This window comes from Protopterus annectens, chromosome 11.part0, assembly GCF_019279795.1.
Source record: "Protopterus annectens isolate FY-2018-M chromosome 11.part0, PAN1.0, whole genome shotgun sequence".
NCBI lineage: Eukaryota > Metazoa > Chordata > Ceratodontiformes > Protopteridae > Protopterus > Protopterus annectens.
The window spans coordinates 459,127,142-459,151,294 of record NC_056745.1 but is presented as its reverse complement, the minus strand read 5'-3'; the positions used below and the strand labels follow the sequence as shown (position 1 = coordinate 459,151,294).

Sequence of the window (24,153 nt, the reverse complement as noted above, 5' to 3'; positions counted from 1 at the left end):
TTGTAATGAGCTGAAATGGCAGAGGCATGAATTTTAATTGATGAGAAAGATAGGCCTTTGTCCAGAATCTCAGTTAAGTACTGCAAAATCTGAGGAATATTTGGGACAGCTGTATCAGTTCCTTAAGCTTGGTTCTAAGCGCAAAATCTCTTCCATTTCCCAGATGTTCTAGTACTAGGCCTTCTGGCTTCTAAAATGACATCCATCACAGCTTTACTGAGTGGTGTGTGGTTAGTATGGCTACATTATCCGCCATGCTTCCAGGTTTAGGGTCCCGAGTTGGCTGTGCAGAATAAAATTGTTTTGCTGGGACAGTAGATGAGGTACTGAGGTAAGGTCCAGGCTGGGCATTAAGACAATTTCCTTAAGATCGGATACCAGTACTGGCGTGGCCAGTCTGGGGCAATCAGAATCATTTTTGGTTTCTCCTGCCTGACCTTTAGGAGTACCTTGAGGAGGAGAGGCAGTGGAGGAAAGGTATATACTGATAGGTTTGTCCAGTTGAAAGATAAAGTGTCCACTTTCCAAGCTTGTCTGTGATAAGTCATTGTGCAGAATCTTTTTAGTTGATTGTTTTGAGGGGAAGCAAACAGATCTATGTCCGGGTGTCCCCATTTCTTTATCATCATGCTGAAGACTTGTGGATCCAGGTGCCACTCGTTGGGATCCATGAGGTTTCTGCTTAGTTCGCCTAGTTCATCTGCCAGAGTATTTTCCTTTCCTGTCAAGAATTGTGCCTGCAGATGAACTTGGTAAGTCAATGCTGTGTCCCATAAAGCCATGGCTAGTCTGCACAGGGGATAAGAATGAGTGCCCCCCTGCTCGTTTATGTACCACATGACGGTGGTGTTGTCTGTCTTTATCAGTAGTTGTCCCAAATGAAGTAGGTCCTTGAAGGCTGTCAGGGCATTTTGTACAGCTAGCATCTCTTTTTGATTGATATGTAGATGCTTTTGGTTTGTGGACCAGGTGCCCTGGATGCCTTTTCCTGCCATGTGTGCCCCCCAGGCATAATCTGATGCATCCGTCGTTAGGCTCTGCCTGGCTGGGGGTAGTGAGAATGGCTGTCCCTTGTTTTGGTGACAAGCCTTTGCCCACCATCGAAACTCCTGTTGCAGGCAGGGAATTAGAGTAATCATTGTTTCCAGACTGTGGCAATGTTGTGTCCAGACACTTTTTAGGTACCATTGAATTTTCCTCATATGCAGTCTTGCATATGGAATTAGTAAGATTCAGGATGCCATGAAGCCCAAAGCCTGCAGAATTTTTCTTGCAGATAACTGGGCCTTTGTTGCCGTTTCCTTGAAATAGGTAGTCAGTTGCCTTTGTTTGTCTGGAGTGAGATAAGCCATCTGGGCAGTTGTATTTAAACTTGCACCCAGGAATATTATCTCTTGAGAGGGTACTAGCGTTGATTTCTTTTTGTTGACTGTGTGCTCTAGGCATGTTAAAAGTCTTATCACAAAAGTCAGATGCTGTAGTAGAATGTCCTTGTTCCCTGCTTGTATGAGGCAGTCATCCAAATAAGGATATATTTGTATTCCTCTTTGTCTGCAGTAAGCAATTACTGGTGCCAGGCACTTTGTGAAGACCCTGGGTGCAGTAGATAAGCCAAAGGGCAGTGCAGAGAATTGGTAATGCTTTGAGCCAGCCTTGAATCTGAGGTATCTTCTGCATGACTGTCTAATTGGGACATGCAGGTATGCCTCTTTTAGGTCTAAAGTCACGAGCCAAGCCCTGCTGCCCAGCATGGGCAGAAGCTGCTGTAAGGTCAACATCTTGAATTTTGGTATATCCAGGAAAGTGTTTAGAATAGATATGTCCAGTATTGGTCTCCATGCTTTGTCCTTTCTGGGTTCCAAGAACAGTCTTGAGTAAAATCCTTGTCCCTGCTCTTGCTGTGGCACTTGAATAGCCCTCATGTCCATGAGAGCTGCGACTTGTTTTTGAGCCTCTGCCCATTGATTTTTTGGCAAGTGTGGCCAACCTTTTGCCCTTGGCAGGGTATGGAAATGAAACTTGTAGCCTTGTGACACTGTCTAGAACCCATTTGTCCTAGGTTGTAATGTGCCAATTTTGAGAAAAAAGTGCAAGTTTTCCCCCTAACAGTGCTGCCAGAAGATAAGTGCTTGGTGCAAGCAGGGGGATGCCATTGGGACTGTTTCCTGTATGATTGTGATTTGTCCTTCTCCACCTTTGGAGGTAGAAGCACTCCACTGCTTAGACCTGTAGGATTCCTTGCAGCTGTGATCTGCCTCTAGGGCATCTGGATCTGCCCCTTTGAGGTCTGTCTGAGACTGGAAAGAACCAATTTTTTATAGGCCAGTGTCTGCTAAATCTAGGTGGCTGTACCTGTAAGAAATCCTTGACCTTTTGCATAGATTTAGCTTTGTCCTCCATTTTCTTTAACACCTCTTCTGCCTTAACACCAAACAAGGTATCATGTTGTAAAGGAGCATCTAATAAATTTGCTTTAAAATGGTCAGGCAGATTTTGTCCTTTAACCAAGCATGCCTCCTAATGACACAACCCGTAACAGCGGCCCTGCAGGAGGCCTCCAGAGAATCAAACCCACATTGCAAAGTATGCTTTCCAACTTGTTCAGCTGCATGCAATAAATCCTGCATTTCTTTGTTTTCTGCACATTCAGAATTTATCAACATTTTCTGTTTAAGCAGTGACATGATATATTGCTGATATTTAAGCATATGAAACTGGCAATTTAAGGCCCTTATAGCCAAAGTAGCAGATGTGTAAATCTTTTTTCCCCATCTATCCAGAGCCCTAGAATCCCTGTCAGAGGGGGTAGGGTTTTTTGCAGTAGAAGCCTTGACCCCTTTTGGAAATAGTTTCTGGGTCTGCAGTAGGGTTTTTTGAAAAGGAATTTATGAGAGTCAGGGACCCTGTAGTATCTGTCCGGCTTTACAGGAGCTGGAGGTAAAGTCAGGGGTCAGACTAGACTCCGAGAACACATCTACAATGTCCAACACAGGTGGAATAGCTAGAGGCCTGTGTTGAGGTAGTAAAAGAAGTCTCTGAGCCTTTTCTTAGATTCTGAAAAATCTTGGCTCTCCCAGTGGAAGTGCTCCCTCATGGTATGCAAGGTTTCCCCAAAAGAGTAGTCCTCAGGAGGAGAAGCTGAAGGAATTGATTCTTCAGCATCAGAATCCTCATAGCGGGGATGAGAATATTCCTGATCAGAAGAGGAATCAGAAGAAATGGAAACCTGATCTGAAGATTCATAGTCTGTCTCTTGCCTAGGCCCTCTTATTAGGAGGGGGATGGGAACCCCTGATCAAGGTAATTAAGTCTTCGGCCATTTTGAGCATCTGTTTTTTGGGCATGGAGGCCTGTCCTTGTGGCTGATGAATTTGTTTCTTTGCCTTAAAGGTGTTTTAGTCTTTGAAGTCTGTTTAATATATAATTGTTTAGGTCTGAATACATCCTCAGAAGCCGATGCCTGCTCAGCGGCTCTGGACCCATCTGAGGGAATAATCTCCAAGGCTCCAAATACCTTGAGTTTCCTGGGGCTTGGCCGACTCCACGTGGGAGTCGGTAGCGGCCTGAGACTCTTAAGTAGCGGGAATCAGGGGCTGCGAAAGCGCCTCACTGAGAACCGGCGGAACCGGCGACTTGCTTAGGAGAAGCTTCATCGTCTGTTTTGGGCCTCGGTTGCCTGTCTTTTTCTTTTTCTTTGCGTTTTTTGTGAACTCCGGTAGTTGGATGGCTATCCAACGACATTGTATAATTAAATCTTCACCCAAAATAGCTTAATGCAAAATCGTACCGACACTTAATAGTGCGTTGGTTAAATATAGCAGAAAACCAACAACTAGCAACATCGTTTTCAGGGCCTAGGCAAGGAATACAGTAAGAATGAAAGTCCTTATGAAGTATTTGCTTCCCAAAAGAAATACAATTATTAACTTTTTCTGACATCGGTCTGGAGCAAGAAAAAAGTTTCCCCAACGGGGTACTTAGCTTTTAATGAAGACTTCGGATCTGAAACTCGAACATCTCAGGAGTCGGCAGACCGGCACTTGTGAACTGCTTCTGCTTCGGGCACCGCACTGCAAGAAAGACTGAATAAAATGGCGTCGGTTGCATCTTTTACACCCCTGACTACCTGACGTCAGGGAAGAGGCAACAGCAACCGATGCAGGACCCAAGACTTTGGAATTCAGGCCGACTGAGGGCAACCTGCCAACAGGATAACCCCAATATAATGACTGCAACAGTGAAACATGAAGAACATCATCAGTGTTCTGTTAATGTCAAATGTTTGCCTCCCCTCCACAAAACCACACTGATCCAGATATATCAATTGTGACATCACTTTTGTCATTCTTTTAGCCATTACAGACAAAACACTTTACAATCATGGTTTAGTACTGAAATGGGCCTGTATGAAGCTGAATCTGACTGGATCTGAACTTCAGTTAGCTGCTGAAGCGAACGGGTCTCACTCTGAACCACACCCCATAAACTTCCAGCAAGACAATATTCCTGTGCATTATCCACAATTGAGGATCTGCAGGTCATCTACTCCGTCATTCCATCACAGTGTTAATTTCTGATGGGATGCAGACTGTCTAGATGGTTATTTTGGATTGAAAAGTTTTCTCCTAGGTAATCACAATTAAAATACCTTTCAATCATTGGTTACAAGAAATCTGGAAAAAGCGTAAAATCATGGGGGGGTGACAAAGACCCAAAAATAGAGATAGATTCTAAATACTGGTCTTATAAACTTTTAACAATACTAGAATAACAGGATTTCTGTTAATATGCATTTTGCAAAGGATATGAAGTCTGAAACTCAAATACATATCATTACTTAGTGACTTAAATCCTCACTGGAATACCACAAATTTTACATGGAACAGACCAACAATAGGAGGCAAAAATCTAGACATTCTGTGAAAATCTGGACAGCTGAGGGGTGTCACAATCAGCCTGCACAAGGTTTATGAATGAGTCCCCAACCTATTTGTTTATGCACCATATCACAATGTATACTCTTTCCTTCCAGATGAGCTTGAAAGCCCTGAGTGTCCAAACACATATGTTTTTCCTTCGAGCATGGTCCCATTCTCCCTGGATCTTGAATGCCATTTGAATAGGCTCCCCAAGCCAGCATGGAGGTTTCAAGTAGGTTAAGGTCTGGCTGTGCAGTCCTGTTGGAAGGGAACTCCTTGGTTCCATCTGACCTGAATATTCCACCATCATAACTCTTATGAGATGCTTGACAGCATAGAAATCATCTCATACAGGGACTTGATAATGCTGACTTCAACCGTTTCTGAGGAACTACTGGAGCTTCTTCATATGCAGCTTTACCAGGAATACCAATAGGACTGAAGAGGCCATACACCCTAAAGCCCTTAAAAGCTTCCTGGCAGTGACAAAAGTTTTTTTAAGTCAAAGTCTGAAAATACTTTGCCAAGAATTCCATCCATCTTGTACTGCAGGAGAAAGTCCCTCTCACAGTTTGAGTCTAGAAGGGTCTCTAAGAAAAAAGAAGTTATGTCTTACCATAACGTTCCATCAGTGTTGTAGATCTTTATTCATTCATTACTGATAGGACTTTGGTCCCGTCCACGGAACCGACACGGCCGTTTAAAAGCTCGCACCAGTCAAAACTTCTCAGCTAAGACCTACCCATAATGCCCCTCTCATAGTTACTCCAGAGAGTTTGCCCGCCCCTACATAATAGAGATAGTAAGAGAAAAACAGTAGGAGGCTCTGTCTGAGCAATTACCCTAACCAGGAGTTCCTAAAGTCCACCAGGAGTCCAGGCAGGAAGTAATGAATGAATAAAGATCTACAACACAGATGGAACATTATGGTAAGGCATAACTTCTTTATCTGATGTTCTAAATCTATATTCATTCCTTACTGATAAGATGGAGTCCCCAGCTACTTGAGTCCTGGATGGCCCTAAGGAAGGATATTCCTGAGCACCATAGAACCAAAAGATGCTCGTCCTTTGGAGGCCAAATCCAATTTGTAATGAGAAATAAAGGTATGAGGTCTTGCCCAAGTGGCTGCTGTGCAGATATCATCCTTACAGGCTCTGGAATGAAAAGCTATCAAAGTTCAATATTAGCTATCAATATTCTTGAAGGTAAGGATAGCTTATTCTGTTGGTAGATAAAGGTAATGACATTTCTAAACCAGGAGGATAGAGTCACTTTGGAGACAGGTTTACCCAATCTGGTTCCTGCAAAGGCCACAAACAATTGATCCATTTTCCTGAGAGATTTAGTCCTGTCCAAATAATGAAGCTGGCGATGCACATCAAGGGTGTGCAAAAGGTACTCCACTCTGTTTGAATGCTGAGGGAAGAAAACCGGCAAGTCAGTAGATTGGTTAATGGAAAATCCAGATATGACCTTGGGCAAGAAAGAAGGGTCAGTACGAAGGGACACTCTATCCCTGTGGAAGTTCAATTAAGGTCTCAACACTCAAGGCCTGCAACTCAGATGCACTTCTCGCTGAGGTACGTGCTACTAGAAGTAGAGTCTTCCATGACAAAAACTTTATATCGCAAGAATCAAAAGGCTCAAAAGGAGGGCCTGTTAGTGATTGAAGTACCAAGGTCAAGTCCCAGGATTCTACGGGGGGGCTTGACAGGAGGTTTAATGTGTAATACTCCTTTCAATAATGTCTTGCACAGGCGGTGCGACATAACAGAAGAATTATTAAATACATTACGAAGATTTGCGATAGATGCTAAATGTACGGCGAACGTCGATGCTGACGCTCTTGCATGTAGACGAGTCATCAGGTATTGTAGGATCTTTTGAATAGGCATAGAGAAAGGATCTAAGTTCTGATCTTTAGCCCAAATAGAGAACCTAGTCCGTTTACTAGAATAAATTTTTCTGGTAGAAGGTGTGTGAGAAGCCAGAAGAATTTCACAGATGGGAGATGTGATATCAGGCAGCCTGGCAATCATTGGAAGTGGAGGAACCAAGCTGTGAGCTTGAGGCTGTGGAAATTGGGGTGAATCAGTCCCCGAGGATGAGATAGCAGACCTTGGGAATGATTCAGGATCCACAAGCTGTGAATCAGATGAGGCCATAGGAATGGGAACCAGACTTTATGGGGCCAATAAGGGGCAATGAGTATCACTTTGCTTCTCAACCTTTGAACTTTCTCGAGGAATTTTGGGATGAGGGGAAACAGGGGAAAGGCATACAGTAGACCCGGGGGCCAATCGTGCCATTAGTGTCTCCCTCGGAGGTTCCCTCTGAGGGGGGATCAGGGCAAAGTAGTTTCTGCATTTGTTGTTTAAGGGGTAAGCAAACAGATTGCAGCAAAGCTTGCCCTAGCGGTGGAAAATCCAATCTGCTATTACAGGATTGAGGGACCACTCGTGAGGCATCAGGATGTTCCTGCTCAGATTGTCCACAATAAGTTTGGAACTCCCAGGAATGTACATTGCTATAAGAAAGCAGTTGGAAGCTATCACCCAGTGCCAAATCCTCATGGCTTCCCGACACAGGGGTAAGACCTGGTTCCGCCTTGCTTGTTGATATACCAGACGACTGACATGTTGTCCGAGTGAAATGCAATGGTCCCAGAAGGGAGGGATGTATGGAACTCTTGCAAGGCTAAGAGAACTGCCCTCAGTTCCAGGACATTTATGTGCAAACTGGCCTCCATGGGGAACCAGGTGCCTTGGACCATCTTTTGCTGGAAATGCCCCCCCCCCCCCCACATCCTAAAAGGGAAGCGTCTGTGGTTACCATGGCAGTGGATTGGGGGAGACAAAATGGTCGACACCAAAGATTTGATTCTGACTTCATCCACCATAGCATTTCTTCCTTGCAAAGGTTTGTAAGACGTATCATGTGGTCGAGTGGGTGAGTTAAGATTGACCATTGTGAAGAAAGGAACCACTGTACTATTCTCATGTGCAACCTCACCAGTGGTACTAGAGTAATGGCCGCTGCCATGGAGCCTAAGAGTTGCAGTACAAGACGTGCTGGTACCAAGGTCTGTGGAAGAAGGGCTTGGATTTGGTGTCTTATTTTCGAAAGCCTGTGAGGAGGGAGGGAAGCCTGACAGGATGTTGTGTTGAAAACTGCTCCAATGAATTCCAGTGCATTTGTTGGGGACATTTGAGATTTGTCCTTGTTGATTGTAATCTCCAAGCGGAGAGCAAGGCCTTGACTGTGAGAGAGACTGCGGATTAGAAGATTCCTGGTCGGGGCAGTAAGGAGCTAATCGTCTAGATATGGAAACACTTGGAATCCTTGTAGTCAAAGATGAGCTACTACAACTGCCATACATTTTGTAAACACTTGGAGGGCTATCAAGAGACAGAATGGCAGTGCCCTGATCTGGTAGTGATTGGCTCCCAGCTGGAAGCGGAGAAATCCCCGAGAGTGGTGATCCATCTTTATGTGGTGATACGCATCCTGGAGGTCTATAGAGCACATCCAGTTGTCCCTCCCTAGAAAGGGGAGAACGGACTGTACTGTGACCATCCGGAATTTTTGAGGATTGATAAATTTGTTCAACAGGCTGAGATCCAGGACTGGTCTCCAGTCCCCTGACTTTTTAGTACTAAAAAGAACCTAGAGTAAAACCCGGATCCTCTCTGGTTTGGTGGGACTGGTTGGATGACTCTTTCTTAGCAGCTTTTCGATTTCAAAGGCTGGTACCTCCCTCTGACTGGGTGGCACATCGGGGATTCATTTGACGGGTCTGGGAGTTAAATTGAATGGTATTTGGTAGCCTCTGGATCTTATTCGCTGCACCCAAACATCGGTAGTAATAAGTTAACAGGCTGGTAGGTTCAGAGAAAAATAACCCCCGACTGCTTCCAGAGAAAAGTAATCGGGCCGCTGCTCAGGAGCGCTGGTAGGGTCACAGCCAGAGAAGGAATCTCTAGCGCCCTGGTTACACGGACCACCTCTACCCCAAAAGTGGCGTCTTCCAGAGGAGTTGCCCCCGTCTGCCCCGGGAGGATTGCTCACCATGATTGTCACAAAAATATCCTTGGGATTTCTTGAACCACAATTTTCCTCCCCTCTGGTTCCTGGAGTAGGACCGCTGGGGGGTGGATAAACATATGCCCACAGCAGACAAGGTCTTTCCGTCTTTCTCACTGTGTGCTAGTGTGTCTCATACTTTGGGACCAAAAAGTGCAGATTCGTCAACAGGCGCGTTGATGAAGGAAGATTTTAAAGGGGTCTGCGAAATCAAACAAACGCATCCAAGCATGATGTCTCATGACAATGCCTGATGCGGCAGCTTGACCTGCCCCCTCGGTGGTGTGAAATATCAAATGCATCAAGGAGTTTGAGATAGATTCAAGGGTAGCTAGCTGCAAGGTGACAGTGTCACATACCTCATCAGGAAGTACCCCCGCCAAAGAGGAAGACATTTCAGAAATTAGGTCTCTATGGAGGCGAGTGAAGTGTGCCAGATAGCTCAGCGACCAAATGGCAAAGATCGCTGAGCAGGTCTGCGTTCCTAGTCTGTCCATGGCACGAGACTCCCTGTTTGGAGGATGGACAGTGGAACTATCTTCTGCTAGTTCCCTCTTGGTGGCCGCCGCCACGACCATGGAATCAACTGTCAACTGCTTGGATCAGTTGGGCTGGTCTTCAGGGGTGGATAGAATTTTGTCCAGCCTCAGGGGGACAGGTTCTACTTTGTCCAGGGTGTTCCAGGCATGCTGCACGATCAGCTTAATAAGCTCATCTGCAGGTGGGGTCACCCAGGAAGTAGATGGCCGAGCATGGAAGGCCTGCAAGAATACAGATTCCTCAGAAGAAGGGTTAGAGGATTTCCAGTCTCCCCACTGCTTGAGGATTTCAAGAATGTCTCCAAATGAGATGTAGTCTGGGGGAGACCATGGGGACCCTTCCCCCTCATCACAATCAGTGTCCTCAGTGATAGATTCCTCAGGGGAATCGAGGTGCTTCCTCTTGCACTGTTTCTTCTGGGGTGGCTCCCCAGTGGGATCTTCGGAGGACAACTCTGGAGAAAGGGTTCCCTTCAAAGGGAGGTCTTGTGGCTCCCATGCCCAGGATCCCGAAGTAGGCAGTTGGGGGAGCTGCATGCTAGAGGGAGGGGTTATTGTGCTGATGTCATCAATGCTGACTGCAAGCCTGTGGAGGCAAGAACCCTCTCCATCACCTGGAAAGCAGGCCCGCCCAATGAGGGATGGGAGCCCGGAACAGAGGAGGACAGCTTCGGAACCAGGGTCACACCCTGCCCTGAGAATCCCACCTCCAGGTGAGGAGCTCCGAGAAGACTAGAAGCTGTCTGAGCCATGGACATAGATGGCACCAGCAAATAAATATGTGCCGGGCTAGGTACCAAGGTGCCGACAGTCCAAACACTTCTCAGAGAGTGCATTGGCTTCAATGGAGCCAATGCAGCAAGGGTAGTCTGTGCCAACAGGGAAAAATCCACAGTTGGGGCCGAGACAGTATGCACCGGAGTGGACATCGGTACCAATATCTCCTGGGCCTGGGTAAAGGCTGGAGGAGGATAAACAGGGCAATATGCTGTTTAGAATTCCCGAGCCAAAGTGTACGGAAGGTCTAGCTGGAGTGGGTAATCCCCTAGCTGCCAGAAGCTGGTCCATAACCTGCACTACATCTAGTTCACAAAGACTCCTGGTGGATCTAAAGGAGGCTGCTGAAGGAGAATCAGGTCTTTCAAGAAAGGGGCTAAACTGATGCCCCAAAAAAGGGTGATACGTTGGGCAGTATCTGGTTCTTGGGAGATATTCAACTTTAGGCACAGAGGTCATAGTCTGTGGAGCCGAAGAAGCTGTCAGCACTGTGGCCGCGGATGGTGCTGAAGCAGGTATGGTCGTGAAAGCCAGTGTCAGAACCAAGGACGGCACCAAAGCCGGTGGTGCCAAGGCTGGAACCGAAACAGAAGTCAACATCAGAAACGGCACCAAGGGAAAAGACACAGGGCCTGGTGCCGAAGAGGTGTGCGCCAAGGTCTTGGTCTTAGGAGGCAGTGACCCAGATAAAGCCTCCAAAAAAGGTGATTTGATTAAACCTTTAAGAATTAGTTTGTTTTTATGCTCTGCTAGAGTGTGATTGCTAAAACTAGAACAAATGTCACATCAGCATTTATATGGTCCACGCCCAAACAGTAAACGCATATAGCCTGGCCGTCCGAGTTGGGCATCTTACACCCACACTTGTTACACCGTTTAAACCCCAACTTAACTTTGTCTGACATAGTACAAGCAACAAAGGGCTGTTCTAAAGGAAAAAAACAACAAGGGAAAGAAAGGAGAGAATACCAACAATGGTATTTAAAAATAATACAAGTGGTAAAGAAAGGCCTACCAAAGGCAGGAGAGAGGGAAAGTACCAGTGATGGTAGAGATTAAACTACCAAAGGTAGAGGGTAGGAAATAGAAGAAGGGTATGGGCGATAGTAAGGAAAGGCTAAACTGACTAAAAAACGAAGTTTGAAGAGAAACTACACAAAAAAAATCACAAATTTCCCCTTAGCTTTGAGAGAGATGGCTAGGCACGTCTGACGAGGAATGCGGCAAATGAGATCTGGAGTAACTATGAGAGGGCATTATGGGTAGGTCTTAGCTGAGAGCTTTTGGCTGGAGTGAGCTTGGAAATGGCAGTGTCAGTTCCGAGGACAGAACCGAAGTCCTATCAGCAAGGAATGAATAAAGATGTACAACATCAGATCCACTGTTTTGGTAGTAATGACATTTGACCTAGGAATACTGAATGAGAATCCCAGGTCTTGAAAGCAGTCCAAGGTGAAATTCAGAGTTCAATCCACCCATTCTTGGGATTCTGCCTACATCAGGCAGCTATCCATATTGAGGTAAATCTGGATACCACAAAACCAGAAAAAAAAAACACCAGCTCACAAGAAATATAAAGAAAACAAATTATTTAGTGCTTTCAATCCCTGTAATAAGAACTTCATCAGAATAAATTAATAAACCCATGTGCAGTTACATGTGATCAAGTGATTGACTTCATAATCCTTAACAGTATTAAAAGTAGACAAAGTCTTCGTTTTGTTATCCATACCACAAATACATACAGCTGCCATATGGTTTGCTCCAGAAAGTGGACTATGAAACAAATAGCTAGTATTATTAAACTTAATATTACCTCAAAAACTGTTTAATACTATTACCTTTATGACAACAAAATGCACATTAATCTGACAACATTTCAGCTAAATCGTTACTGGACAGCAATATATCTCAGGGTTTTTATGTGTACAAATTTGTTAGTACTGACACAGCATGTTGTAACAATGTGGAACAGACTTCCTTTACATATAAAGCACAGTAATTCACTAGTAACATTAAACAACAGTCCGAATGACTGACTGGGTGACTACAAATTTTCACGTAGGATATGTGAGGAAACTCTGCACAATGGGTGAACATAGAGTCCATCAGTACTGGATGATGTGGCAAGGTTTCTCATGATCTCCTTCGCTGTATGTTCAGTACAAACCTACAAACCTGTGAACCTATCTTCCAGGCTTAGAAAAAATACACAATATTGATGGGAATCCTTCTGGAGGATTTGCCTTTTACTTGCACACTTGTTTTGTACTTTCAGAGCAGGTATACCCCCACATTCATAACCAGTCAATGTTGGGGAGCAGGCTGATGAAGCCAGACAATGGATGAAAGCAAAGAGTTTGTGGAATATGATCCGCAGAAAGAACAAACTACAGAAGGCACAAATGTGTGCCAATTTTGTAGAAAGAGAGAATGCTGACATCCATGAGGGTCAGGTACCTGATCAGCCTACAGGGGAAAGGTGCTAAAGCTCTGAAAATCAGCGTGGGCATCAGACCTTCATGGGTAGATTTCCTAATAGTCAGTACTACTGTCATAATTATCCATATAAAAAACATCATAAGACTATCGTCTTGAAACATTAAGTCCAAATTCTGGACACCCCCATGCCAAATGAATACCACCTCAGTGGAAAGAAAAATCTCAACCTTGGAAAAGAGAGCTGGAAGAAAGAATCAGACCAGGGAAAAATTCACTAAATGCATAGTTTCCTCAAAAAGAGGAGCATCATGGCCATATAGCCATCTGTTATGAGTTGTAAAAAAGGCTTAAATCTCATTTTACCATCATAGTCAAGGTTATACGAAAGCCTTTGAATAAGCTCGGTTATCACAGCCTTGTAAGCACATCAACTTTTATCAAAGATAGCTGTGGACAATAATCTGTTTTCAACACCTGAGTGCCAACAATTTAGCTATTTATTCTACACTATGCACTCAACTTACACAATTTTCAACATACACATAGCATTTTCATTGTAATAGGTTCTTACCCTTTCTAATTCTTCTATTTTCTTTTCTAATGCACTTGTCTGCACTGCAGACCCAGCAGAATTTGAATCCCTGTATCGAGCATATCCTGTCCTCTCTGTTCGGTTATATCGGCCACTAGATGCAATGGAATCCTCTTCTGTGGCATTTGTTGCACTGCAATAAAGTGAAAAAACACTTAAAATTAAATCTACTAACCATATTCTTAACACCATGTCCCACTGTACTTGTAAAGACTTAAGCAAATTATTCATTAGTTAAAAGAAAAGCCATCAAGAAATCCACTGTGTTGTCATTATATTGTTTGCGAACTGAGACCTCAAACCTAAAGTTTATGGTCATATGGATATATAAAAAAAAAAAAAAAAAAAAAAAAAAAGAACTGGATACAAAGTTTGTTCTCATACAGATTAAAAAATATATTTTGTGTTATAATTATGTAATGTTACAACATATATGAACATTTTAAAGGAATAACTAAGAATCCAAGACATGCATAAATCTCAAAATATAACATAGCATTACAACATACTAATAGGCAATAGTACTAATTTTGACAATCTTATCATATACTTAATATGTTGCGAAGGACCACTCTGGGTGAAAAATCTGAAAGCATATTTTTATCTTATCATGGTGTGTTACACAAATCAAACCTGTCTGCAGCACAGTAAGTATTTATTTATAAGTTTAGTTTTGTTCTAACCTTGAATGCTCTCATGGAGGTGTTATATTCCTGTTTTCTTTGAAATCTGGTACTTTTACTATTTTTATTTAACATTTGTTTACCGTGAAAGTCTGACTGGGACAGAGCCCATTTTCAGCGGAAGCCCAGGGAGAAATGCTACTTGCACAAAATTCATTGCGAAGTTTAATTTGCCTTACTCCCTTCTGTCAGCTCACATTTCACCTTGCTTAAAATAGAAGCAATGAGAAATACTGCTAAATCTGAAAATATTCAGCTTTACACACCAACTCCCAACAGGTTCTGTATAAAGTGCTTGCTGAAATGTGACCAAATAGCTAAAATAACACAGCTTTTTTAAAACGTGGAATTTTATGAGTTTTAGATCATTTGACAGCTACCCCCTTCTAACTCCCCTCCCTCAGTCGGCGTTAATTTCTCATAACATGCAGAGTTCAGCAAATTAGTGACAATACATAAACACATGCATGGTCTGCATGGTTTGTCAAAAAAGTATTCCTTCACTGCCAATTTGAAGGTGAATAATGGTAGAAAATGCATTTAGGAATCCAGAATATACATAACTAACTATTCCTGGAAATATACCCAGTCGTGTGTCAGCTCTGGAATTCATACTGGCTTCTAACAGAAATCTACTTGCCCTTTAGTGTCAGGTGAGCTGTCATATTTCAAACTGAGCTTTTTGGTTGGCATTATCTTCCCCATAATGCACTCCTTTGTGTACTGAGGAAGTCAGGCTATCTTGCCCTGCCATCTTTTGCAAAGTCTTGTTTGTATTTACTTAGAATGGCTTACTGAACATTTAATGCTAATGCTCACACTCTTTGGTCAGACTATCTGATGCTTTCATCCAGTGATGGTCTGCTCTGATTTCCTTGTTATAGTTTAAACACACTGCAATAAGTAATTATCTGCAAACAAGAGAGTTTAAATTGCATAACAAATATAAACTACACATCACTTTCAAAACTGTCTACTGATTTCAATGGTATCAAGTTGCCTTCATCTTCAAACTACAAAGTAAAAGGGCTACACATCCTAAAAGTCAGTAGGTTTATGGCCACAAGAAAGGAAAATAATGCAATTGAAAGTGATAGCACACAGTAAAAGAGATGTTCATTCTTACAAGCTGAATATCATTATGTCCCCCAGTGGGTGTAAAATAAAGAAATGCAGATACCATTATGTGTACTTTTCCTTGTCTAGAAACTTTAAAATTTGATATGTAAATGATGCAACAGCAAGGGAAACAAACTCCAAAAGAAAGTGTCTTGATTCAAAGCTCAGATGGTATGCACTGAGGATGATACTAAGAAATGCCACATAGGAGAAGAAACTGCTAAGTCATTCTTTTTTAATATGTGAAAATATTGGAATTATTCTTAGGGATGAAAACATATTCTCTGGGAAAGTAAATGTGTTTAAGGGCATACTAGTTGTTTTGTAAAAGGCTGGCTTCATGAAATAGTGTATGCGCAAAATTAGAACAGGAAAACTGTTGCTGCAGTCTCCCCCCCCCCCCCCAAAAAAAAGATGCATAAAAATTGTTTATTTTAATGCACTACATACTTACACTGCTGAAGTCTGGTAATCCAGTGACATCAAAGATTCCTTTAAGTCATTAAATATTTTATATATATATATATATATATAGATATATAAACTTGATAACAGCAGATGTGAAAATAATCCCAAATTACAGATGTGCTCTTAAAATACAGAAAGGTACTTGCTAAGGAAAAATATGCAATACACTAACCTTTAGACTTGGGGGTATAGGAGTAATTACCCAATCTGCAAAAAATCCATGTTCAACTAGCAGGGTCTACTGCCAGAGGCTAGTCTCAGTACAACTGACTTACAAAAGCCCAGCTTTCTTTCCATGAGGGAATGCATGGGGGTTAGTGGCCATAAAATTGACTTAGGCAGCGACCACAGACCAGAAGTGTACCATGAGCTGGGCAGTGGGAGTAGGCGATAGTGGAGGGGATGCATTGTCCACACCGCTCAACTATCTCTTTCTCACATGGAAATCAAATTTTAACATTAAACAAAAAGATTTAAATCATGACTTATTTACAACTTCCCCAAGGCATCACCTATATCTGTGACATGTGACCTCACCAAGAAGTAACAGCTAGCAAGAGGCAGATGAAAGTTTTTTTTTTTTTTTTTTTTAATTAGCATAACATGGGACAGCCACCAGTGCCAGCTACAGACTTGACGGATGTGGGAATCAGTCACAGATGTTGGGATGGAACCTTGGAATGGAAGTTTAGGGAAGTAAGTTAAAGTCAGTGCTGAAAGTTTCTCCATACTTATTTAACATTTGAGGGGTGTGTGCATGGGCTTACATGTATGTGTGCCTGTGTCAGATATTAAGAGTTTCATAAATTTATCATTTAAAATATATGCTGATGCACGACTTGTCATTTTATTAAATTCTTAAGTGAATCATAGTAATACTCAGTTTTCCCTGATTATGGCCCATTGATGCCAGTTATTTTTAACTTCCTCCAGAATTCTTCGGCAAAGAAGTTAAGACATATGATGGGTATGTAGTGCTAGTCTGTTACTGATTTTAAAGAATGTCATTGATTTTTGTCTTGGCTGGTCTATTCCTCATAAAACTGACAGTTTTCTGGAAACTCTTGAGGACTTCAGTCACTAAAATATGTTAGGCATTTGAGAAGTTTCAGACAACCTCATATCCTTCAGAAAATAGGTTTGCCTCTGATTCATGAGCTAAGAGGTTAAGAGGTACAAAGGGGCACTGGACAAAGGATGGCTTTGCAGGTACAGCTAGTTTAACAATTGTGTGTTTATGTGAGATAAATCTGAATTTAATTATCAGCCACTGACCTGGCATGGTCACACAGTATATTGTATTTGCTGAAATAATTGTAAAAATTATCATTGCTATGGTTTATGCTTCATATGAAGGGTGTTACTGTTGCCATAATTTATTTCACTTTCCTTCACATTCCGTCACATCAGCATTGTACACAATAAGCAGCATGGGCAGGATGCGTGTGGAAGCAGTCGATCATTAGCACAAAACTGTAATATGTTGCCCTCTCATAGCATTTGCGCCTCTGGTTCAGTTCTTGGCTGCGGCTCCTCCTGTGTTGAGCCTGTATGTCCTCCCTGTCTCTCTGGGTTTATTCTGGTGCTGCGGTTTTCTTCAACACTATGAAGACATACCATATGTAAAACGGCATTCCTCCAATCTGCAGTATGCATGCAGTGTAAATGTCTGTGCATTGTGTGATAGACCTAGCTTGTCAGGGGTCAGTGTGTATGAGAGAGAGTGACCGTGAGCACAAGAGTAAGACAGGAGATAAAAAAAAAATCTCACTGATTTTTGATATGTGGACAAATGCAGAACACTGTCAGGCACATAAATCTCCTGGGTATGACGATGTCACAGGCAATCCAAGTCCAAATCTCATTTCAGGCACCTGCAGGAGCTGACAGGGGAGGACGGGACTGAGTGGTCCCTTGTTGTTTGTCCATCCTGATGGGAGGGAGGTAGCTCTGGCTTGCAACAACTGTGAGCCGAGGGGAATTCCGCATCTGGAGGCATGCTTCCCTTTGAAGGGTAGCTATAGAAGAACTCAGAAATGCGGTCACAGGGACAATTATTTACATACATTTTATTATATCAGACTGCAAACAAAGGATCCAAGTTCAAACATAGATGAAAAAAATATTGAATACATAGTTGTGCATTTTATTATTTCATGCAGGAACTTAGGGGAACTAGCAGTCATTTGGAGGTGGTTGTTAAAAACATCATCTGCTCTGAGTGTCAAATACACTAAGTACACTACTGCTAAAGATGAATTTACACCACGCACTACTTGGGAAGACATGAGAACAAATTGCCCACAAAACAAACAAGTAGCAACTGATGGTACTACAGGCTTGAGAGCAAAAGCAGGTGGTGTGGGGACAGCAAGACAAAAAAAAGAATGTCAATGGGCTACCAACTCTTGCCAGTAAAGTACAGCCAACAGCTGGAAAATGAAATGATCATTAACAGAGTCTAGCTGTTAGAGAATTTGAAGTTAGCAAGCAGATGCCAAAACAATTTAAAAAACAAATTCAATCTTTTCAGACAAAACTTCATACAAGGGTACAGACAAATTAATAAAACATCGAAAAACTATGCTTCAGAACTGAGAAACAGTAGCATTTATGCCACTAGCATTTAAGATAATTGCAGAAAACTAATCATTTAAGAGCATCAGATTTTTTTTACATATAACTAAACAAGGATCTTTTTTCCAGGTTAAGTCCATACTCCAGATTTTAAGGATTATGGTGTCTACAGACAGTGGGGGTAAGCTTTAGGAGATTTTCAGTTAAAAGGCCTAGTTTTCGTTCTTTCTTTGAAATAAAACCTTTGATATTTTCAAGTAACTTCTGACAGCTAATAAGGCAGTGCAGATATGGCTATACAAGAACAGTTACCATCACTATAAAATATGCAAGTGTTAAGATATAAAATGCAATTTAAAAAAAATTATGGCAAAGCCTTCCTCAGCTAACGAATGCAGCAGCAAAATTTTATCTAATTTAATCACAGTTTCTACTTTTACTGATTAATAACATATTTGAATGCTTTAGAAAAATCACTCCATAACAGTGAATGAGCATCATGTATTAATAATAACTGCATGACTGTTATCTACACCTAAATGAGTCATTCATTCCATGGTGGCAGAAGATGGACAAACTCAGCCTATGTATGAGCCCATGGTCCATTCATTCTTGCCTGAGAAGCCCTATAGGCCTATCCATTCTCCAAGCGGTGGTAAAGAGTGGGTCAGCTATCTGGCCCTTGGGGCAACCTACCCAAGACTGCCTCCACACTCTTCATTGAAGCCTACTTAAGGGAGGTGGTGTGTGTGCTTCTACCCACACTTCCTATTCCCCAGCTTAGCAAGAAACTCCTTACCTGATGCCTAGAGTCTCAAAGCAGCAACTGCGGGGGGGGGGGGGGGGTGATGCACCTAGAGACCTCAATCTTGCCAATGCCCATGCTTTGCAGCCCCCAAAGGGTGAGTGAAATGGTACCAAAAACTCAAGTGCATCTTCCCCCACCCAGTTCCTCAGATGCCCATGCTGATGATCAAACAAGAGCCACCTTGGTTGCAGTCAAGGCTTCATTCCATGACATAATGGGGTCAGAGACTGGAGAGGACTTCATTTGCAAGCTTACATTATTTTGTAGAATGAATCTGGTCACATAAAAAGAAAATAAATTTCCAAGTTGTATGTAATGATAGCCTCAAATGACCAAATACTTAACTTAAATAATCAACACCAGACTGTGTAGACCTTACCCCAAATAAAAGAATTACATTATGAAGAAATGAATTTTCAAAAAAAAGTACAGTAGAATCCCTCTTATCCAGCCTCCTCTTTAACCGGCCATCAAATTTCTGCCGTAGTCCTGGCAAAAGACAACAGAGTAGAACACTTCCACCTCCTCTGGGGTATATAATGACAGACATTTGAGTTTTAGATTTCATATTCATTAGAAAAAAGCACACTAACACAAATTCTGTTATTCTAGCTGATTTATAACCTATAAATATTATGTTGTATGCTTTTTCTGATTAACCAACCATTTCTTTATCCAGCCTAAGGTCCTGTCCCAGCAAGACCGGATACGACAGAGTCAACTGTACTACATAAAAATAACAGCATCAGGTTTTGCTCATTGGCAAGCCCAGGTGAAATGATACTACTCTGCTGATGCCAATTATCTCAACTTTTTGCAGATGCTGGACAGTGTGATACAAAATTCTGATTGATGAGAAAAATCACTCAACAAACTTAAAAAGACATCTAAGATTTTGAAGAGTGCACTCAAAAAGGAAAAAAAAACAGTACTTGATGTTCCCATTTCTCTGTTACATGTGCCATTCTTCTGTTGGAAACAACAAGGAAAGCTGCTCTATGTAAACTTCACTGGATCCAGTTAATTTGAATTCCACAAAATAAAGGATTGGTACTATAGGCCTTCCTGGGTTGTTTCTTGTTGAGGAATTTTTTTTTTACATCCTGGGACTCTACAAATGGAAAACTACTAGGGTTTGGTAGCATCCTACCAGGAGATATTCTCTATTACTTGACTGTGGTGGCTTTGCTTTTCTCTCCCAGACCAATCTGATTCTCTACCAACCCAACCTGATTTTTACTTTTTTAATGCTTTGAATGCAGCTGAAGTAGCTTTAGCAGCAGCAGAGCTTTGTCTTCATTTTTACTGCAATGAAAAACTTGCCAACCTTTGTAACTGATTAGTCCTAATAATAGCCTACTGTAAGACACATCTCCAAAGATTATACCAAATAACATACTTTTAAAGGCCTATTGCTCCTACTCCAAAATTAATCAATGACAAAGGGAAAGAAGCATTACTTTAATCCAAGTCAAAGAGCAGAAATCTGCCCAGACTGGTAACTGAAATTGTGCACACCTAATCTGAGTGGCATTTTAGTCTTAACCAATGTTTTTGACATCATGCAGTAACTCAACTACCTCCATTTATCCAAGCAAAATTGCTTTCATCAATGAAGTTTCCTGATGTCATTATCACTGTCCACGTCATCTTTTGCTACTGCAACAGCTCGATACCACTCAACTGTCCAGATTTTCACAGAATGTCGAGATTCTTCATGTTTTTGGTCTGCTCTTTATAAATCTGATTTTTTTTCTGGCAAACCAGTGAGGGCATACATTTGCGTTTCACACAGCATATCCTTCAAAATTCTAACAACTTTCCAAGTTTACAAGACTTTTGAACCCCCATTACTTTGGCTTAGTCCAGATTTCTTTTGCTAAGAGGTAGAGCGGTATGAACAGGTCTTATATTTAAATATGAGATTTGTTTAATAACTTCCAGTGTTACCTGTGACAATGTTTCCTCTGAATATTATTAGTGCCATTGTTCTCTGACTCAACAGTACTTAATTATGCAGAAGGTAGGTAATGATGCTCAAAGACACTTTTTAATATAGCTCATAAAACCACATGGGTTGCAATGATACTAAAATACCCAGTTTGTATCGTTTTTGTTTTTTTTCAGACAGAGATTATCTGTTAAGTGTGTATCTTTGTGAAGCAGTTCTGTGCCTCAAAAACATTGTTTTAAGCCATTTTCTACTCCAGAACATTACAAATGGTTAATTTATCTCAAAAGAAGAAATGCTAAGAAGCAAGAAACAGAACTTTTTCAAAAACAAAATGTACGTTACAGCTGATCTCAGTATCAGTAAAGAAGAAATGGACAGTGTGCGTGTGTGTATACATACAAACATACACATACACACACACACACACACACACACACACAGACACATATATACATATGTATATCTATACACATTTAGTTGACTAAACAGATGGTGGACACCTGTTGACAAAAAAGTAGCAGAGTGGACAATTCTTGGGGTTGGTAAATGTACTCTTTTTCCCAAGAAACTATACATATATATGTGTATACACACACACACACACAAACACACACACACACATACATACATATATATATATATATATATTCAAATATAAAATATATATCCCACAGTATACAGGACCACAGTAGAAAGACTCTAGCAAACCAGAGTGCCACCTGTGAAAAAACAACTGCAATCCTCACTCACAAAGCTGGGGGTATTCCTTATAAAATTCCCTACATACCCACCCCAGACAATGTACAGAACATGTGAGTGGGAGCTACGGTCTTAACCTAGCAAGCCAGGCTGTTGACTTCACCTCAGAAGAGATTAAACCTAGATGAACCTGCACGAATCAGTGATATTGGGAATAGAGTTCCTTAGAGAAAACAAACAGCTGCAGAAACCCAATCTACAAGAAACCTGTGGAATGGTAAGAAAGTTCTACATCCCATTCATTGGGACAAGTACACTGAATTACAATGCTTTCCAAGAAAGGATCGCCTATAGGAATATGCTCATAGGATTATATCATTAATTTATACAATTAATGCTGGTCATCTCCTTCAAAGTATTTTGCTGGTTTTAATAATAAGTGTCCCAAGGACAATCCTCCGATACTGAAAGGATTATACTTGTTTTTCTGTTGTACTGCCATTTGATCACTGGAAGACTCAGAAATTATGTCTTTTCAATTAAGGACAAAGCAGCTAGTTGCATCCTGCATTTGGCATAAAACAGCATGAAAGACGCAGTGTATTCCAAATGCAAAGAAATTGCTTACATCCCATACAGTCTAAATCTCTGAATTACCAAACTTGGAGAAAAACAAACAAAACCATCTTATGTCTAATGGTACAATGACCCACACCCACACACACCAATCAAATTATAAATCAAAAACCACAGGAACAAAACATTTCCAAAGACAAATGCATAAGGAATGCAGATGGCCTAGAAAGATCAATGCTAGCAATAAACAATGACATATCTACAAATGTTCAGTTTATACAACAAACTCCCTAAACTTGTAAGGCTTGTACTGTGGCTGCCTGAACCCTGTGGCATTCACCAAAGGATCTGTATTCATACAAGAAAAAACAATGTAGAAGGGAGACTGCAGTGATGAAGACAAAATACAGTAGCTTTCTACAGATAAGTACCACTGAACAGGATTACAGGGTTGTTTACAAACTTCTTAGAGCAAGAAATAGCAGAGAGAGGGTTTGGGAAGGTGGCCTAATGGTTAAGGTGTTTGCCTTACAAACACAAGGTGCAGGGTTCGAGTCTCACAGGGGATAATTAGCTAGGCTTAAAATGGCGCGCAAGGGCAGTTAGCTTAGTACTAACCTATATGAGGCAAAGGCCCAAAAAATAGGGACAGAATTTAAATACTGCTCTTATAAACTCAAAGCACTAGAATAACAGGATTTTTGTTAGCATACATTCTTTGAAGGATATGAAGTCTGAAACTCAAACATATCCCTTTATTTAGTGTCTTTAATCATCAGTGATTTACCAGAAAACCACACATTTTATGAGGAACAAACTAAAAATATGAGGCAAAAATCTTGACATTCTGCAAAAATCTGGATAGTTGAGAAGTATTCTCTGAATCAAGAAATTGTATAATTCTTTAGGGGTCCCTTGCAAATCCCAGCTTAGGGAAGTGAATAAGGTAATCTTTAGAATGGAAGAAAAATGACAGATGTTGCTCTTAACAGAACAAAAGTATATTAGATTTTGATTACAATATTTTATTTCAAATACACCACTATCTTAAGCTTTACAGAGTAAATGCAGGCCTCTAGGACTTAGTATTACAAGGTCAAACAGGAAGGCTCAGTCTTACACCCAGAGCTTTCATATGTAAAGCAGTAAAGTCAGATTCAGAAATGGTCAGCTATCTGGGACTGGGCAGCTACCATACAATTCACAATAAACACTGCTGCACAGCAAAGCTATACAAATGTAAGGTGGTTCTATTACACATGTTAACTTTAACAGATCATAAACAATGCCATCTCAAAGCACCATCAAATAAATCAAAATTAAATTTACAGGGAAGAGGAGGACGGGAACTCATCAAAAGCTGCAATAAAAGCATTCAACACTGCTGCAAAGTAAATCAAAATAAATCAAAGGAAGAAAAAAAACTCCTCAAAAAACAAACCAACAAAAATTCTCTAAACAGGCAGTATAGAAGATTAGTGAGTAGAGATACAAAAAATATATGAACACAGAAACTGAGAGACAAAGGATCATCAGTTAAACCAGACAAAAGGGCAAATGACCTGACTGAGGAAAAAGAAAAATGTCTGCGAAACAAGAAGATAAAAAATTTGCTACAAGTACATTAAGGAGCAAATAATAATATTACAATAGTACTACCATACGTTAACCAACTAGGCCTACTAGACATGTAGTTCCTTTTCAGGGGCAGACCAGGAAAAATGTCCGTTAAGCTGACTTCCTCAAGGACACAAAGCAGGCAAATAAGGGATAGGGGAATCAAACCCAGTATTACATCCTTAATCCTCTGCACCAATTACCAGACTGTAAGAAACATGTGAGGGAATAATACAGAACATGTTTCCAAGTTCCATTTAATCTAGAAGAGACAATACAAATCCACTTCAGCGAATA

General features: G+C 41.4%; 1 protein-coding gene across 1 annotated transcript in view; it reads right to left on the bottom strand.

Moving 5' to 3' along the window:
* PAWR (pro-apoptotic WT1 regulator) overlaps window positions 1-24,153 on the bottom strand; it is a 1,695,887-nt gene that overhangs the window by 502,294 nt on the left and 1,169,440 nt on the right. Inside the window, exon 5 of the mRNA XM_044087959.1 lies at window positions 13,335-13,488. Within this exon, the coding sequence (XP_043943894.1) occupies window positions 13,335-13,488 (154 nt within the window). The remainder of the gene's footprint in view (window positions 1-13,334; window positions 13,489-24,153) is intronic.